Genomic DNA, 19,913 nt, shown 5'->3' with positions numbered 1-19,913 from the left:
GTACATTTTGAGCACACACGTGGTTTGCATCAGTGTGTGTGCATTATTCTACACACATGTACCGTGCACCCTCTCCATGAATAATGCATCATTCGGAGTTTAATATTATATTTAATATTAGATTTAACATGGAGGTAAAATGGAACTATCAATCATCCAAGAAATCATGGTAATAATCATGGAAATTCTGATTAAAGTTCTCTTCATTTCTCACAGCTCTGCCTCCATTCTCTGGGAGATGATTGTTCGAGCTCTTGTAGGTGCTTGTCAAGTGCACACAGCTTATGAGCAACACGATACTTAAAACTTTCCATATTGTCTATTTAATCCATTATTTTATAAAGACCTCTTTTTTAAAATAAAAATAGTAGATCAGGAATAAACAGGTTTGATAGGAATCAGATTGTATTTGAAATTCAAATGAAATGAAAAAGATGATGTGAGTCAGTTATAATAAATGCTTCATATGCCCAGCAATAGATAGAATGAGCTTTGACCTGACGGAATATGACATTAACAGAAGTGTGTGTGTGTGTGTATGTGTGAGTGTGTGTGTCCAACAATGATTCTTGAATGCTTGACTTTTTTTTTATCAGAAACCATCATTTTCAGAGAGAGGCTTTCAGTCATCAAAACGTGGTCGAATGTGCATTAATATTCCTGTAACACTGAAGCATTTAAAAAAGGTTTTATCTTTGAAATATAATACAGCTCATATAATGTCAATTTAGAATGTCAAAGAAAATAGTTGAAAACTCTCTGTATCCAGTGCAGAAGATATTTTTCTTAGTAAAGCTGGTTCACAGGAAAACAAAGTAAACAGCATTGGCAGCATTTCCCACAGAATAAGTTCAATCTATGGCGTCAATGGGGTGCGCGTACATGCACAAGAAGGTTGCCCTTACATGCATCAGATTCTGAGTGACAGGTACAGAGACGAAAGAGTAGAAGAGAAGTGAAATGCATGCCCCAACTGCAGCTGAAATAACGAGGTCTGACTGTCTGTGTGGATGGTGAGAAACATTATGAACAGTAGAGCAGGCAGTGTGCAAGCACATGGTGGAGCAATAGCGTGCGCGAGCACGCAGCAAATAGTTAGAAATATTAAATGTTATTAGTGTAACAATGTTCTGGTTCATAATGAAACTGGGAAACCTAAATTGGATGTAGGTGTGTTGCCACAGTCCAGATAATGAATGGGAAAACACTGAGGAAGGACTCAAGAACCAGCCTTGAATGGGAACTGCACTTCAGTCAACTTTTATGCACATACACAAATATCTAGTGTTTTTATGGCAACAAAAGCTCGTAAACTATTATTGCTGTGCAAGAGAGGAAGTCCAGGACAGGAGATCTACTTGTGTGTGGCAGGACGGACGACATTTATAGTTTGCTTTATTTTACATTTTGATGCTCATGTTCAGGCTGCCTCAAAGAGTGGTTTAATGATAAATCACTTTTTAAGGCAGCCTTAAACTGCAAACAAATATCCTCTGTTCTCGATGCGTTCCTCCTGTTCTTCAAAATCATTGCTACATTTCTGTGTGTTGCACCAATGGACAACTTATTTTATTCCGTCTGGATCTGAACCAGAGCTAAATAATATTATCACACTGTTAAAACTCAAAAAATCTCTTGCCTCAACATTTTAATGCCGTCACGTAGCGCGTTAAAGGAAAACACATTAGCCTGGTAAAATAAATTCAAAGATAGGCCATCAAGTCCATAGGTGGCATCTATGAATGATGCATATGGAGCATATCATTAGAGTGAGGATTAAACGAGTAATGCATTCTGATTATAATCAGATCAATATGCTCGTGTCAAGCATCTGAATGACAGTAATATTCTTTGTAGTCCTGTTTAGAAATGGTGGTTCCATCACACTTAACAAAACAGTGTGCTGAGTGGAATTAAACACTGCGACAGTTTCAATGATTTTATAAAGCAAACCTTAAATGTTTAAATATATAGTTCAAGGTTAGTTACTATTTATATAGTTCTAAATAAATAGTCCTCACATATGAATGTGACATGAGTCTCAGTTTGCTTTGCACAGTTACAACTGTTAGAAATGGCCTTCAGAGAAGTACTTTTATTTTTATACTTTGAGTGGATTTTATAGCTTGTAATTGTTTATTTTTACTTGACTAAAGAGGCTGAATCAATACCTTTTACTTTTCATTTTTAACACAAGCACCTCTACCTGTAGCTTGTGTATTGTTGCCACCTCTGTGTAATTGGCACAGTGCGCATGCAGGTGGGAGACTGATTTCTGTGAATATGACAGGAATGTTGTATTTTGAGTTGTGCTGAGTGAGTGTTTGCTTGTACTTTGTGTTACAGATATAGTTACAGACGCAAAGTCTGGAGTTTAAAGATTGTTTTTCACGGCAGCCATTTTGAAATCAAATGTGAACCCAGGTGTGACTGATGAGACGTCACGTCACTTGTATTTAGCCCCAGAGCCTTCGTTAATGTGATTAGTAACACCTGTGGTTACCAACTCGTTCATTTCAAAATGGCTGCTGTGAAAAAACAACTGTTGGGTGATCTTAATTTCTATCTTCTTCACCAGGTAAGGGCTAGTGCCACACCCAGTCATATTTCATGTATTTTCGTTGAAATGTAACATGTTGCATTTATTATTTGGAGGAGCAGGAATGGAAGTCAGGACATGAGGTGGAAATTCAAAGTTACAGTTTAAAAAAAAAAGAAGCAGTATTTGCAAACTCCTCCTTGAATCCATCTTGTTGCCCAGCCTGCGTATTCCTTGTTATATGTATATATACTTGCCAATGTAGGGAATACCACAGGTGTCAATAACATTAGCTCAGGCTCTACACTCAACGTGACAGTGTGCCTGCACCCACATAACTAAAACCCTAAAACTGATGCAGCTAAATGCAAATTCAGCCATTATTAATTGTATTACTTACATCTGCACCTCTCCTACTGTGCCACGTCAAAAATGTCTTCCATGATAAATACCACTTGTGTGTTAAGGCAGACCTCCTGGAGGATTCAAATCCCCAAAGGAACCACCTGCTCTTCAAGGGTTTTTAAATATTTCATCAGTGTCATTTCCTGTGAAGGGGAAAAGGCACGCTTTTGATTGTGTGCCTTAGAAGAGGAGCCACCCACCCACTCACACACACTGAGGAAAGTAGCTTCCTCAACACGCAATACCTGGGACCAAGCCTAGAAGAAATAAGACTAATCCACCACTAGCCTGACATTTTGAAGTGGTCACTGCATTTTTCAGCAGACACTTAAGATTTTAGCATTTGTTCTGTAGTTTTCTGTGAAATAGTACATCATCATTAATGCTTAATCCTTCTGTGGTGTTTATGGCAAGCACGGAAACGGTTGCTGCAAACTGCTGGCCAGGCAGTCAGAGCAATTCAATTTAGAAAAGGAAACTTCTGTTAGAATCACATGGGAAAGTTTGTGCGTGCGTGCATGCGTGTGTGTGCGTGCAGAAAAATGTCTATGTAAGGTGTGTTCAGCCGGAGGAGAGCAGGTGTGATGGCCTGTCCGGTCACGGTGTGAGCATGGGTCAGAGGTGTCCATCCGGCTAAATCCCACTCATGGTGTGAGAAACCCCTGAGGTTGTGCATGTACGAATGTGTGAAGCAAAAGTAGATTTTTCCGATGTAGGCAGACAGGGACTACTAAGCACATGCCTACATTTAACATGAACGCAAATAAATGGATGGGATTATTTAATGGATGGTTAGATTTAAGTGTTTAAGATTACTTGCACTAGTGTTTGTCTCTCCAACCCCCTTGACCCTAATTCCAACATTTAACCAAATCAATAGACTGATTAAAATGTGCATTTGTTTAACTATAATTAAATTCACAAACAGATAGTCAACATATTTTATTAGGCTCTCGGTCGGACCATTAGTCTGAGTATGAAAACCAGAGGAAATGCTTAATCTGACCCCTAGCTCTGTACCTGTGAGATGAACCGGGGTTCTCTAGCCGAGGGAATTCAATAGAGCTAGAATACATGTTCCACCCGGAGATCTGCAGTTTAGACGGCAAAACGCACAGCTATGGGAAATTGATCTGTGGTGATAGAAAGACAGAGTTACCTTGGGATTGAGGCAAGTCTGTAACAAAATACAACACAGTATTAGACTCATATTGGGAGTGGGTAGAGATCGTAATACACCAGTCGCAAGCTTTCCCTCGGGCACAGGCTGAACAGGCTGCCACCAATGCTCAAGTGTTGGTCTCCACCTCCTCTGAAGCAGGGAGAGAGTGTGATTGTTTCCAGGGTTAGAAAGGAAACAGTTGTGGACCCACATGCAGGACCTGTGAACAACGCAACGGAAGACGAGCTCAGAGAAGCCTACCCCATTTATGGGAAGAAGAAGTCCACGTTTATTTACCTCTGTCGCTGGCCTCCCACACACTGAACCATGGCAACTAACAGAACTAAATAAAGTGACACGCAGCTGGTCAAAATGCTGATGTTATCGTTTCTTAGCGCAGCGGTTCCCCGGTCTTGTTTCCGAACTGTGTTGCTGATTCCACAGCTTGAATCAGCTTGAGGCTACACGGAGCTTGCTAGCTCCCCTCCCAGCTAGCTCCCCCCAGCTTCCACACACAGTCAGCAGGGACTCCCGACACTAACTACTACTATCCAGTGTTTGCTTCTAACCTGACGGTATTATAGAAACAGTGTCATGATAGAAGTGGAATTAAAGTCGTGACGGCGGGTTTTTGCACCGTTATCACCGCAGTTTGCATGGTGGCTAGCCCGCTAGCCTAGCACGCTAGTGGCGTTATGAAAGCTCATTATAACCGTATGTGACCGTGCAACATGCCGTCAGTGCTCTAACGAGCCACCGTCAGCCGGACAACTCCGCTGGCTTAACACACACGTCACATTAATCGTAGAATCATAGTTGTGTTTGGGTTTATGTGACACAGGGAAGGAAGCAGGAAGTTTGAGGTCCGGAAATGTGAAATACGGAAATGAAGTCATACGGAAATGATGTCGTTCGCGGACCAATCACAGCCAAGGTCTGTCCGTTGGGTCTCCGAAATAAACACGGACAGTTAGAAAAATCAGAGGTTTACGAAAAGCTCTCCGAGGCGCTCGGAGAGGGCGTTCCATGACGGATAGGGCGGTCTTATCTATCCGTTTTAGAAAAGACGTAGAGGCATAAATTGGCCTTAAGGTGGAACATTACCATTACAATCAAGTTGATAGAGCTGTGCATCTGTAGCCAGCTTAGATCTCCCAGATCTCTTCTACTTCCAGACAGGAAGAAGGTGTCCTGGGTTTGTACCTTTGTACCGCTGAGAACTTTTTGTTTAATTTAAACTGTCTAGTATGGGTTGAATATCCTTAACAATCATGGGTTAAGCCCAAATAGCAGACATCTTGTAAACGCTACGTTGTCTGCCATGCTGTCAAAAACAGGAGTTGTCTCCCCCAGGCCTGAGCAACTGAAGTGACAGGCCATCACACCTTCTCAGTTCAAGAGGAAACCTCAAACCCGGACGTGCTACAATTAAATGGGTCCCCCGAGCTACAAAAGCCCCCTCTAAGCTGAGGATCCCATTACATTGTACCCTTCTGCACGTAATACGTCTATTCAATAGCAGCTCAACTGGGCCTGCTGACAATAGCCTTAGAGGAATATTGGGCTGGTGGAGGATTGTGACATTCGATGGTGAATGTTTTGGTACAAGGATTACCTCCGCAGCAGCAGCCAATAAACAGTGAGCCAACTTTGCAATTTTTCTCAACACAGCACCTGCCTGGACACTAATCACAAAGGGTTTGCGCCCTCTCAATAAACAAGCCCTGGCTTTCTCAGAAAACAAATGGTGCACGCTGTACACAGAGGCACAAAACAACATTTTAGGGTTTCGGATTAACCTTTGTTTTGCTTTTTCTAATTCAGATGATTGCGTCTTATCAGAATCATTAAATGTTGTTTCAAATGCAGAATGCAGTCGTAGTTGTTTGCTTTTTATTTGTCAGTTCATTGTTCGTCAAGTATTGTGTTAGACAGCTTTTGGGTAATCTGATGCGCCAGTGCCACTAAGCTCAGTTCATCAATATCAGTAAATGCAAAACAGCAATTTGGAAGGCCATAATGAATTTGGATTTTGTCCATATGTTAATAATTCAGACTTGAGCAAAAACATACAACCTAACTTGACTTGTTTTATTGAAGAAGAATAGTCAGGCCAGATGGTGCAATATGGTTTTTGCTGGAGTTGCTCAGGAGCTAAACTCTGGTGACTCATCTCCACTCAGGAGGGGAGATGCCAGACACAGAAGTGGTGTTTGTCAGTGAGAGTGAAACTAACAGTATGCAGGCCATCTTGCGAGCATCTTTTATTTACCAACACCACCCTGTCTTGCCTGCAGTCTGTCTGCTGGCTAGCTGACTGGCTGATAGACTTTACTGGATGTTTGATTTGCATCCTTATTGGCTTGTTTACTGTCTGTGTGAGCTGGATGGCTTGCCTGGTGCTAATGGTTCCATCAACGTCTGATTAGCACTCTCAATGACATTAACATAAAAACTGCTTAAACTGTAAAACACTCAAGACGGTAAGTGCACATACACCTGTTGTGCAATAGGAGTAGACTTGACTTTGGCTAATTAATAATAATCATGAAATATGATTATTAAAATAAAAATTATCTATCAAAAATAATTAAATTATTAATTGAAGATGATCAGTAATCAAATAACAATAAAACCACTAATGAGAAAATAGGAATTATCAATTAGAAAGTACAAGCTATCAATTAACAATGATAAGGTTATCAACCAAGAATAATGAAAATAATTAGTCCAACACAATAAAATTATCAATTTAAGAATAATACTATCTATATTAATAATTGAGAAAGGGGGGGCACCACCCTGGTTTCCCAGGGGCCAACGATGTCAAGCTATAATTATCAGTCTCATAATGATAAATGTCAAATTAATAATGTCAATATTTTAATATTAACGATTACTTAATAAACAGTGAAGGCTTCTAAGTTCGAGCACAGGCGATCATAATCCAGCTGCAATCACATACATATGCACAAATAATCACAGACTACAGATACTTTAATTACAAAAGTATTTATTAAAAAGGGGAAATAAAGTTATAATGTTATTCAATGATTTATCATTTTAACAAGCTCCAATATTTCAAAGGTAAACACAGCAGCAGCACTTATAACAATTCAGAAAATACATGGACAACCTGCGGTCTACCTATGTATGTCTGTCTCTATGTGTGTGTGTGTCTGTGTCAAAGTGTCTCTCTGTGTGTGTGTGTCTATGTGTGTGTGTGTGAAATAAAGTTAGTGTTATTTAATGATTCATCATCTTAACAAACTCCCATATTTCAAAGATAACAACAGCAGCTTATCACAATTTAGAACACGCATGTAACCTCTGGTCCATCTATGTGTCTCTGTGTGTGTGTGTGTCTGTCTGTGTCTATCAATGTGTGTGTGTGTGTGTGTGTGTGTGTGTGTGTGTGTGTGTGTGTGTGTGTGTGTGCGCGAGAGAGAGAAAAAGAAGGGGGGGTGGCGATGACGCGTAGTGACATCACATCTAAGATGGAGGCCGATCATGATTCGTGGAATCAAGGCCTAAAAACTCTCAAAATGGCGGATTGACTACAAAACAAGATGGCGGAGCCGTTATGAATTTAGAGCCAGGATGGGAGGAGAGAGAGAGCGGAGGCGTGGCAATAATAGACTCAAAATGGTGGGTTAACTTGCGTTATTCAAGATGGAGTCTATGTTAATGACACCATGTGGCCGGAGCGCACACTGGTGGTCGTCACATGAATTACACAAAGGAAATTTTAGACAAAGAGAATTCTTATCTCTGCTTGGCTTTGGGGGCCGAATGGTTTCCAGATGTGTTCAGCCTCTCTAAGCATAGATTTAACTATGTGACATGACCTGTATTATAAATACAGGTCAGAAGTGTGTATAGGTCGGTTTAGAAGGAGAGAGAGAGAGAGAGAGAGAGAGAAAACATGAGAAAAACATGTAAGGAGAGTTCAAAGAAGCTCTTAAAAGTACACGCCTGAGATGAGTTAACTGTGATTCACCCCTCAGCCCTCAAGCGAGCGTTGTGGGCCGAGGTTCTGATCGGTGAAATCACTGCAGACTCACACAGACGTTAACAGTGCGTGGCTGGAGGCTTTCCTCGCGGCCTCAAGCACTAACACAAAACCCGGAAATGAACCGGAAGTAGCGGCTCGTCGTAGCCGGCTAAAACAATGAGACTCAGCGGTCTCGCAACAAATACAATCAAATGTTAAATAATATGCTACGTATCAAAACTAACATCTGCCCAGATAATCAAGCCTCTTACTGTACCACCCTCGCGGTGTGTCTGCACCTCGGCGCGAATGTGTCGGGGGCCAGTGAATCACGTAGTCTCTCTCACGAGCGGAGCTCCGGGCTCGGCCGCTGGACCGGAAAAGGAAGCAAATTATTCGTGCTGCCTTGACGGAATGAAACTTCGTCTTCTTCTGTAACAGCGGAGAACGTGCTGTTTTACAGGAACGGAGTGGATTGCCTCTTACTCCTCAGCGGGATGAACGTCGCGCTTCTGCAGGGGACGGCTGGTTTGAAGCCGTTTGTAGATCGTTGGAAAAAAGAAAAAGTAAAGTCTATGGAAGTGTGTGAGTCCGTCCAGCGGGGCACTTCCTGTTTCGATGTCTAATCGCCTCCTTAGTTACTGAGTCGTGTGGTTAGACCTCTTGAGGTCAGAAGACAACTTGAGCAGCGTGGAAAAAAGGGAGGACGAAGAGAGTCTCTTAAAAATACCGAGTTAACTAGTAGAACCCCGGAGGGGTTCTGTTGTTGCTTGGGCATCTGAGTGAAGAGAGAGAGAAGTCTGTGAGTTCAGCCCTTTTAAGTCATGTCTCAGGTGACTCCCCCCTGGGAGGAGGGGTCAGGGGTCAGTGTGGCCCTCCAGCCAATTGAGTTGTCAGGATTTGGCCCCCAGGGGCGGGCTTACCGTGGGGGACCAGGACGTGATCTTTTGCCACATGGAGATAAGGGCCCATGCTGGATTTTTAAATGTAAGGGGTTACCCGAGCCTGGCCTAAGGTTTTACGACCCTTTGTTCTAAGTCGGATCACTGGGCCTTGCCCAACAGTCCCCCTTTGACCTGGGAAGTGGGTCGTTACCCAGTTTCCAGGGCACGCTAGGGTCGAGAGTCCAGTGATAATCCATGAGAGGTAATCCTTGAGTGGAGTTGAAGCATTGAAAGTTAGTTCATCATGAGGCATAAATGTCTTTGAGGCATGAGTCTAAACAGAGAGAGGTAATTGTCTGGGCAGACAGAGGCTAAACAACATATATTCTAAAACACGGCGCACATTTCAATTTCACATAATGCTTATCGGCAGTTATTGTTGACATACTGATGAATTTCGGTGAAGAGTGAAATGAAAGAAAAGTGGAAAAAGGAACAGAAGAAAATGTTTGAGTAGGTGCTGGTGTTTTGAGGTAAACATGTGTTATTCTGTCAAACCAAAACATTTAGAACGGCGAGTCACGTTCTGTTGTTCGCTAATCTGTGAATATATGGTAAATCCTATTTCTAGGTTTGCAAATCTACAGATATTGAAATTTTTCTGCCAAGACTGAATTGCCAACTGTACCCGTGAGGGCTGCACAACCGTAGTGGTAACGACTTCAAAATCCTCAACGAGGTCTAAGGAGTTCACTACCTGAACATACGTTATACAATTTACTGACAGAGGGTCTAAAGCATGCAACTATTGATGGAGTGAGTGGTTTGAGCGGTCTTTGTTTTAAAATTGGGATTTCTTCCCCCCCCCCCTTTCAGGTGTGGAGGTGAGAGGGGGTTTCTGGCAGCGCCTCGGTCCTTCCCAGTCATTGAAGTCATCTTTGGGAGTGGAGAAGGAGGGCAACTGCTTCTAGTTTCGTCAACGGGGTTCAGTGTCTGGTCTCTCAGTGGAGCCTGGAGGAACACGTGGCACAATGTCTCTCATTGCTTCCTCCACACATCTCCGTATTAATTCCTCTGTGCCAGGATGCATCCCATGTGTTGGATTTCGGTCACCATCACTATACTCCTGGTATTGATGAGGTTTCCTTTGGTTACAGCCCCTACTTCTCTGTGGAGAGGGATTCAGGTGCTGAGGTCGAAACTGTTTGTGGGGCTGGTTGAAATCCTCACCCCCTTGGTTTTGAGGGGCACCCTGTTGGAAGGGTCGTTGTTTCTGGTTCTCTTTGCTGGGGTTCATCCTGGCGTGGGGAAAGTTGTCATCTTCCAGCGCCGGGTCCACATTGAGTTGGACTTGAACTGCCAGAACCACGGTGTCGTCTTCGTTACACCCTCGGTTGTCTGGGTCGAAGCGATAAATGTCTTTTTCAAGGGGCTCTTGCCGCCGGTTGCGGATTTCCTCTCTTTGAGGGGGTGCTGAGTCATCAGTGTCTTTTGACTCGAATGTGCCACGGTACTCATCTTCGTGGCCACCATCTCTTGCACCGGGGTTGGCGGACCATCCAGGACGCGACCGTGAGTCATGGTGCGCCTCTGCCTGAGTGGCAGACTGGGAATCTCCTTCAGCCCTCCAGGACGGATTCCTTCCGTCGTCGTGATGTGGATCAGCATGGCTCCGCGCAGGATGTGTTCCTTCTGGCTGGAGTGGATGCTGTGTGTCCGCTGGACAGGCATTTGATGTTGCCTCATAGCGGTCGCAGGTCACTGCACGTCTAGGGGTTGAGTCCTGCTCCCCCTTTGGTGTTGAGTGGGTCGGAGCGGTGGACTGCTGGGTGTGTCTGGCTCTCCAGAGCAAAGCTCCCTCTGCATGAGGGTTGTGGAGCTGTGCTCGCAGCTGTTCTCCCAGTGTCTCTGTTCCGCTGGCTCCACCGGGAATGACGTCAGCTCCTGGCCCTGTCATCAGGGATCTCAGCTGGAGGGGGGGACAGCTCTGTTTGACTGTGCCCCCCTTTCTGCTGACCTTTGACCTGCGCATGCTCCTGCACCGCCTGGTCCTGTTCTTTGCGGGTCTCGATGATGTGCCGCAGGTGGGAGTTTTTTCTCCTGCTCCGCTCGACATGCTGCTTGCATGGCTCTGAGCGCCTTCGCATGTTCTTGGGTCTGCAGCTCGGCTCTCTGCTGGTAGAGGAGTGTCAGTTGACCCAGAGCATGGGGTATTTTTGGATGCGGGCCAGTGGGGTTGATGAGTGCATGGACAGTTCTTGATCTTACGATCGCAGGTACTTATTTCATACTCACTCAACTCACTCACCGCATCATTAGAAAAAAATTACTCAGACTGGCTACAGTCTCTAATAGGACCTCTGGTCCTGAGGGAGCACTTGCCCCACGGTGTTACATGCTACTCATCTTCTGAGTGCGAAAAGGCACCTGGTGGACTGCTCACGCTTGCTTAGAAAAAGTGGGTAAAACACTTAATTAAAAAAACTACACAACAAGATGCACAGGTGAGCTTCACCCTGTGTCTATAAAGTGTCAATGAAGGATAGCTCGGTGGCTCAATCCTTAAGACCTAGTTGTTCAACAACTAGTCTTCTCAAAACTAGTCTCTCAAATCTAGTTTGTCTCCTTAAGATCAAAAAGCATGCAGAAAATCTCCAATAAAAATTACCAACTACTGAAACGCAGTCAGCAACCAACCAAAGTTACACAAAAGTCTGCTTAGCAAAGGGAATTAAGAATAAAGAAACTTCAAAGAGAAATTAGTTTCGAACCTATGTCTCTCTTCAAAGATTAATCATAATTATTGTGCATTGAGATGACACAACCACTTATATGCTAGAAGCAACCAACCACGGATACACAAGGCACTAGTATACCTGCTTGGGACAGATGCAAAGGGATTACAATAAAATTTTTCAAAGAGAAATAAATTCCTAGAATTATTTTTCTCTTTTCTTAAATTATTTATGATTCTTGTGCCTCGAGAACACAACCACCGATTGCAATCTGCAGCCAATTACGGATACACCAGGCACCGGTATACCGGTTTGGTAAAAGTTCAAATGAATTAAAAATAAAACTTTGCAAAGAAGAATAAATTTCCAAAATTATTTTCTTCTTCAACAACGAATCATGATCAATACCAAATGAGAGAAAGCAAAAGTTTTGAAAAAAATCAAATTTTCCAAAAAAATTAAATTTCTGGAAAAAAAAGAATCTGGATTATTGTACACAGTATTATGATACAGCTGGAGTTAGATCGCCTCACAGGGGGCACCATATATGTTGTGCAATAGGAGTAGACTTGACGTTGGCTAATTAATAATAATCATGAAATATGATTATTAAAATAAAAATTATCTATCAAAAATAATTAAATTATTAATTGAAGATGATCAGTAATCAAATAACAATAAAACCACTAATGAGAAAATAGGAATTATCAATTAGAAAGTACAAGCTATCAATTAACAATGATAAGGTTATCAACCAAGAATAATGAAAATAATTAGTCCAACACAATAAAATTATCAATTTAAGAATAATACTATCTATATTAATAATTGAGAAAGGGGGGGCACCACCCTGGTTTCCCAGGGGCCAACGATGTCAAGCTATAATTATCAGTCTCATAATGATAAATGTCAAATTAATAATGTCAATATTTTAATATTAACGATTACTTAATAAACAGTGAAGGCTTCTAAGTTCGAGCACAGGCGATCATAATCCAGCTGCAATCACATACATATGCACAAATAATCACAGACTACAGATACTTTAATTACAAAAGTATTTATTAAAAAGGGGAAATAAAGTTATAATGTTATTCAATGATTTATCATTTTAACAAGCTCCAATATTTCAAAGGTAAACACAGCAGCAGCACTTATCACAATTCAGAAAATACATGGACAACCTGCGGTCTACCTATGTATGTCTGTCTCTATGTGTGTGTGTGTCTGTGTCAAAGTGTCTCTCTGTGTGTGTGTGTCTATGTGTGTGTGTGTGAAATAAAGTTAGTGTTATTTAATGATTCATCATCTTAACAAACTCCCATATTTCAAAGATAACAACAGCAGCTTATCACAATTTAGAACACGCATGTAACCTCTGGTCCATCTATGTGTCTCTGTGTGTGTGTGTGTCTGTCTGTGTCTATCAATGTGTGTGTGTGTGTGTGTGTGTGTGTGTGTGTGTGTGTGTGTGTGTGTGTGTGTGTGTGTGTGTGCGCGAGAGAGAGAAAAAGAAGGGGGGGTGGCGATGACGCGTAGTGACATCACATCTAAGATGGAGGCCGATCATGATTCGTGGAATCAAGGCCTAAAAACTCTCAAAATGGCGGATTGACTACAAAACAAGATGGCGGAGCCGTTATGAATTTAGAGCCAGGATGGGAGGAGAGAGAGAGCGGAGGCGTGGCAATAATAGACTCAAAATGGTGGGTTAACTTGCGTTATTCAAGATGGAGTCTATGTTAATGACACCATGTGGCCGGAGCGCACACTGGTGGTCGTCACATGAATTACACAAAGGAAATTTTAGACAAAGAGAATTCTTATCTCTGCTTGGCTTTGGGGGCCGAATGGTTTCCAGATGTGTTCAGCCTCTCTAAGCATAGATTTAACTATGTGACATGACCTGTATTATAAATACAGGTCAGAAGTGTGTATAGGTCGGTTTAGAAGGAGAGAGAGAGAGAGAGAGAGAGAGAAAACATGAGAAAAACATGTAAGGAGAGTTCAAAGAAGCTCTTAAAAGTACACGCCTGAGATGAATTAACTGTGATTCACCCCTCAGCCCTCAAGCGAGCGTTGTGGGCCGAGGTTCTGATCGGTGAAATCACTGCAGACTCACACAGACGTTAACAGTGCGTGGCTGGAGGCTTTCCTCGCGGCCTCAAGCACTAACACAAAACCCGGAAATGAACCGGAAGTAGCGGCTCGTCGTAGCCGGCTAAAACAATGAGACTCAGCGGTCTCGCAACAAATACAATCAAATGTTAAATAATATGCTACGTATCAAAACTAACATCTGCCCAGATAATCAAGCCTCTTACTGTACCACCCTCGCGGTGTGTCTGCACCTCGGCGCGAATGTGTCGGGGGCCAGTGAATCACGTAGTCTCTCTCACGAGCGGAGCTCCGGGCTCGGCCGCTGGACCGGAAAAGGAAGCGAATTATTCGTGCTGCCTTGACGGAATGAAACTTCGTCTTCTTCTGTAACAGCGGAGAACGTGCTGTTTTACAGGAACGGAGTGGATTGCCTCTTACTCCTCAGCGGGATGAACGTCGCGCTTCTGCAGGGGACGGCTGGTTTGAAGCCGTTTGTAGATCGTTGGAAAAAAGAAAAAGTAAAGTCTATGGAAGTGTGTGAGTCCGTCCAGCGGGGCACTTCCTGTTTCGATGTCTAATCGCCTCCTTAGTTACTGAGTCGTGTGGTTAGACCTCTTGAGGTCAGAAGACAACTTGAGCAGCGTGGAAAAAAGGGAGGACGAAGAGAGTCTCTTAAAAATACCGAGTTAACTAGTAGAACCCCGGAGGGGTTCTGTTGTTGCTTGGGCATCTGAGTGAAGAGAGAGAGAAGTCTGTGAGTTCAGCCCTTTTAAGTCATGTCTCAGGTGACTCCCCCCTGGGAGGAGGGGTCAGGGGTCAGTGTGGCCCTCCAGCCAATTGAGTTGTCAGGATTTGGCCCCCAGGGGCGGGCTTACCGTGGGGGACCAGGACGTGATCTTTTGCCACATGGAGATAAGGGCCCATGCTGGATTTTTAAATGTAAGGGGTTACCCGAGCCTGGCCTAAGGTTTTACGACCCTTTGTTCTAAGTCGGATCACTGGGCCTTGCCCAACACACCAGTGAGTGTATAGACAGTGTGAGAATTGTCTCTGTTAATCAAATGTTAATAGTGAAGGGCTCAGAATAGGCACATTGTGAAGTCAGAGACTTCGTTATGAAATCCCACGCTCAATCAGGTCATTATTTTGTCTTTTACTGACGGTTCATTGTATTGACAAAATCCTGTCCCTTTCTCTGTTTACTCAAACTCACAGACCAATTTCCTGATTCATCTCGCTCCCTGTTTGTTCTTAGACAGGAAAGAGACATGGTGATTTAAAACTATTCCAATTAATGTTACAGAATTATTCCTATGCAATTTCGCCCACTATTTCTTAATCATTAGAAGCAACTTTTTGTATGACTTCCTAACAGTGTGCGGTTTGAAACAATGCGAGTAATACAATGCAGGAGAAAAAAAACACATGGTGTCTCTCTCAACCTTCAGTCACCACAGAACTATGGCTTCAAATTGTAAAAACTATTTTTAACTAACTTGAGTGTGAAGTGGTGTTTCAGTGCAACAGAACTTCCCCTCTTCCTCCAAATTAGTTTCCCTCTTGAACTACGAACAATGACTTTAAAGGCTAATTAGGTTAATGAGGTTTCTGGAACTGTGTCTCTGACCTGCAGTGTCTCTGTCATAATCTACAGGCAGTTCAGAGAGTGAGAGAGTGACTTCAGGCCCTTACTAAACTTTAAAAACACATATTTACTGACTGAAACGTCTCAGAGGTTCCGAAAGTGCCTGCAGCTCTTCATATCTTTTTTACCAGTCTGCACAGCAACTAGTTTTACCTTTGTTATTTGCTATCGTTATTTTGGTGTGTCTGGTTGTGTGATTGTCATTGTACTGTGCAACACCAGACATGTGGTCAACAAAGCCTTTGTTTTGGTTTGAGGTGTTGGTTGTTGGTGTGAAATTGACACAGTGATAATCCAGTATATAACCTTGAAAACATCAGTGCCTGCAGTGCATCATGTTACAGATGAAGTGCATCAATCAGAAAAGGCCTATCTATCCAGGCAGGACTGATTTCAATTTTATAGTTGATGAGGTGGTTGATGATGAAGGTTGAGACCTCAGACATTACTGAATTATTGTGACTCATCTCTTTGAAATGACCTGTCAATTAGAAACACGCTCCTATAGTAATTAAAATCTTCATAAGTGGGGCATCACATTTTTAATGAGACTAAAAGGGTCCCTATTTGTGAGGTGACATACTGTAATGGCAGTGACAGAGGCGTGATTGTGCATGCGTGTGTGTAAGTGTGTTTCAACAGAATTGTCGACTTGGGGTACATGTGTAAAGCTTTGGTTTCACCTGCAGATTAAATGTAATTTTCTACTCCCTCTCTACTTAGTCAGAACAAAATAGGCCATATGATGCTTTTTCTTGTTTTCTATCATGAAAGTGTAGAGCAAATGTGAGAAAATAGCTACTGCATCAGACTGCTTTGGTTTGTTTATTGGTGTAGAAATGATAAACTGATATCAGCCTTTGCAGTCATCTGCTCCAGTCACAGCTCGTTCTCCACAATATTTAAATAATATCATTGTCAATAAATGCACACTTAACAGTGGTAAAGGTTTAGTATGGACGTGTGTGCCTGTTTGAGTCTGCAGATCAGTTGAGGGGCTGCATAACAGGCTGTTTGAGATAAGTATTGCCAATTTAATACATTTTTGTGGAGTGTGAATCATGCAAAGCTATTCTAGTGGATTCCCAGAATAAAAATATAGAGCTGGCAGATGAGTAAGTTATTCAAAAAAAGAAAGTCTGACACTGTTGGCCTCCTCAGACCAAATAGCACCCTCCCTTCACCTTTTATTGCATATATGCATGCCAAATGATCCGTTCCTATTGACAATGAAGCCATGATGTAGGGGCAATTGTTGCAGGTATCAAAAATACATTTCTTTCCATTTCACATCAGATAGGTTGGCAGCATAGGTTTCATCCCTTCTACAGTAGATTGCTATACACCTTTACAAGTGGATCGACATTGATATGACCCATTTGTACCCTACTCTTTTTTTCTTTATAACTCTTGTTTTATAACTGCTGGCTAGACAATAACTCTTCCTCTTTGTGTTTGTTAAATTAGCAATGCCGGTGCCAGATCAGCCTGCAGAGCAGGAGAAGGGGGCCATGGTTCCCCCTGTGATGCCATCATCCAACGGCGACAGATCTGAGCCGGAGACGACCTCTTCAATCCTCGCCTCTGTCAAAGAGCAGGTAGGAACTCTCCCATCTACACATGTCAACCCTGTGTGGTGTTGACTTTGTGGCACAATCTTGCTCTTAGTTGCTTCTCTCTCTCTTGCTCTTCTCATCTTCTCCCCTCTAATAGCACTTGAACAGCTTTGCTTCAGGGGTATCAGGAGGTTGTCACTGTTTTTTAGGGAAAGAGCTGCTGCGCTGTTTTAAAGAAACCAAAGATTGATTGGTGCCAAGGGAATGCAAGACTGTAATGGATGAAAATGGAGATTACAGGGTGAGAGCTGTAGCCAAGAAGGCATAATTGAAACGGTCATTAAAATCAAGGCAATTACTTGATGGGAAGTGTGTGAAGGTAGCTGCAGCCGTGCAGAAGGGCAAATAGTGGGATGTGACGCTGCCTTGTTTCATGGTTTACATGAAGAAGGGGAAAGAGGATGTGTAGATGGGAGAGGCAAACAGGATGATGCATATCAGGGGTAGGTGAGGAGGAAGCTGGATGAAGGGCAATAATAATTTTCATGTTTTCCATTGGAAGTTACAGAGATTACATGTTGGACTAAGAGGAGAAGGAAGAGAAAATGGAAAGGAATAGAGACAGAAAAAGGGAATGATGGGAGGTGATGTGGATTTGCAGGCCTGATTGAATGTATGTGTGCAAGTGAGAATAGCTTGCAAAATTAAGTCACTCAACTTCTGTTGTGTCTGTTTTATATTATACTGAAGTTTACAGTAAAATAAGGAATGTCACAGTTAAATGTGCAGCTCTCCGTGCCCCTGAAAAACTGTAAAGCAAAAAGCAATACAGAAAAATGTTAATTACGTTGCCAATTGATGCTGAAGCGTTTTATCATTTAATACCATTTTGTATGTCATTTTAACCTTATTGAATGAAGGACAAGCGCTGATGGCAATTTTAGCTTTTTCTTCCCTTGTAAATAGATTTTTTTTTTCTTCCACCAGAGAACCACTCGTGCTCTCACATTACTGAACCAGTGAAGCAAACTGGGTTTAGTCAGGTCCAAGCACTGGAGCACATTTGTACGGTGGCTGAGATGTCTCACACAAGCGCATTTACTGAAAACATAAATGCAAAAGCCACAACACAAATGCAAAAATGACAACAAACTACAAATGCAACATAACGGAAACACAATCCCAACGAAAGTGAGCGACAATGAATGTTGACAATGAAAAGAGACGAGTTACTTCCTGAAGTCCAATGAGTCGGCATCTGTGAAAACCTCGTCAAAAGAGCCACAACTTAAAATTTGATGCAAACAAACCCTTTTAGCTCACTTGACTGCATAGTAACTCTGTGTGTTTCATTGTCAAGATCCGTTGTTGCTTACTGTCGGGGGAGCAAATGCAAATACAGTTTATCATTTCCCAAAAGGAAATGAATCATAGACTGCAGCCATTGTTTAGGATTTCTGCAGAGATCAGCTCTAAAAATCTCTTGCCTTGAGGAAAAATTTAAATAATATAAAATAATTTCATATCTTGATCATCAGATGGAAACAGGAATGCATTTGCAGTCTGAATTTCGACCCGCATGGTTTTTATGATCCAATAACTTCAAGTAGCAGCACAGTGGAAGAGAGAGGCTGCGATGACCGTGGGAATGTATTTCTCCCCTCCAGAAAAAAACTGAACTGATTCAGTCAAATCCATGCAGCTTTACTGATGTAACATTAACTCAACATGGTAGGTTTTAAACAACAACCACCACAGTTTACATTACTCTTTTGCTCTGGGTGTTTTCATCCTTCTCCTTCAGCCTTCAACATTTTTGCATACTGTTTAAAGAAATATACTAGACGGTCTGTTCTCCTTTTTTTTCCTGTGAGGCACATTAGGTATCAAGAGGAATAAACCTGAGTCTGCTGTTACAGAGCATCTTGATATCTGGAACTGGGGAAATAAATAAGACATGTTTGCTGGCATATCCTTGAGCACCAGATTTGTCCTCCATGTTCTCCATTGCAGCTTATTTGTGGCCAGTAGTGGAATACAGTAGCTGCACTGGATAGTTGGCAAATCTGATTGGGTCAACAGTAAATACTCAGCATTATTCACATGTGGAAAATACCTCAAGTTTCGGAAACGCTTATTTGAAATTGACAGGATCAGATTAGACGCTGCAATTTCTCCACAAATAGTATTTTCACCAAAATACATTTATCACATTGATTTTGTTTCGGAAATTTACTATGAAATCAATAGTTGCAAAGATGAATGCACTTGATATAATCATTCCTCTGTTTGTGGTCCTTCACCACTAGTTGTAGCTCAGGTTGTTTGTATATGATACACTTGCCTTCAGTTGGTCAGTTTGCACAACACCATCATATTTCATAACATTTATACACCAGACGCTTATTGATGTCCTCAGCTTACAGATGGTGTGGTTTTATGTGATAGCTGAAGTCCACTGTCAGACCTGGCGATCGTTAAAGGATTTCAAGGATGAAACACAATTACAAAGTGGAAGTAGTTTTTGATGTCACTCAACGGGATGTTTTAAGATTTTGAGATTACTTACTAAATTGACAGGTTTATTGAGCCAGAATATTTCTTTGAAACAGGATGGATCTTCATTATTATTATAGTCACGTTGGAACCAGAAAATTCCACAGACTCCTTCCCTTAAACCTGCAGGTTTTAAGCCTTTGTGCCAAGGACAGCAAGTGCTCGGAGCATTATGTTTTTGTGTTTTCCAGACGCCTGTCCGTCCCCTTCTTGTGAACATGATATCTCAAGAACCAAATTGGCACAAATGTTCACTTATACCTACAGATTATGCAGGTAATATGCTGCAGTGATGCTAAATTTAGCTGCTAACTTGTAATTAGACCCAGCAGTACTC

General features: G+C 42.2%; 1 protein-coding gene across 1 annotated transcript in view; it reads left to right on the top strand.

Moving 5' to 3' along the window:
* Nucleotides 1-16,931: 16,931 nt before the first annotated feature.
* ctnnd2a (catenin (cadherin-associated protein), delta 2a) overlaps nt 16,932-19,913 on the top strand; it is a 195,540-nt gene continuing 192,558 nt past the window's right edge. The window contains exon 1 of the mRNA XM_061094229.1: nt 16,932-17,062. Within this exon, the coding sequence (XP_060950212.1) occupies nt 16,934-17,062 (129 nt within the window). The 5' untranslated portion in view covers nt 16,932-16,933. The remainder of the gene's footprint in view (nt 17,063-19,913) is intronic.

This window comes from Limanda limanda, chromosome 20, assembly GCF_963576545.1.
Source record: "Limanda limanda chromosome 20, fLimLim1.1, whole genome shotgun sequence".
Lineage (NCBI taxonomy): Eukaryota > Metazoa > Chordata > Actinopteri > Pleuronectiformes > Pleuronectidae > Limanda > Limanda limanda.
The sequence above is the reverse complement of the archived record's forward strand: the minus strand, read 5'-3'. Positions and strand labels throughout refer to the sequence as shown.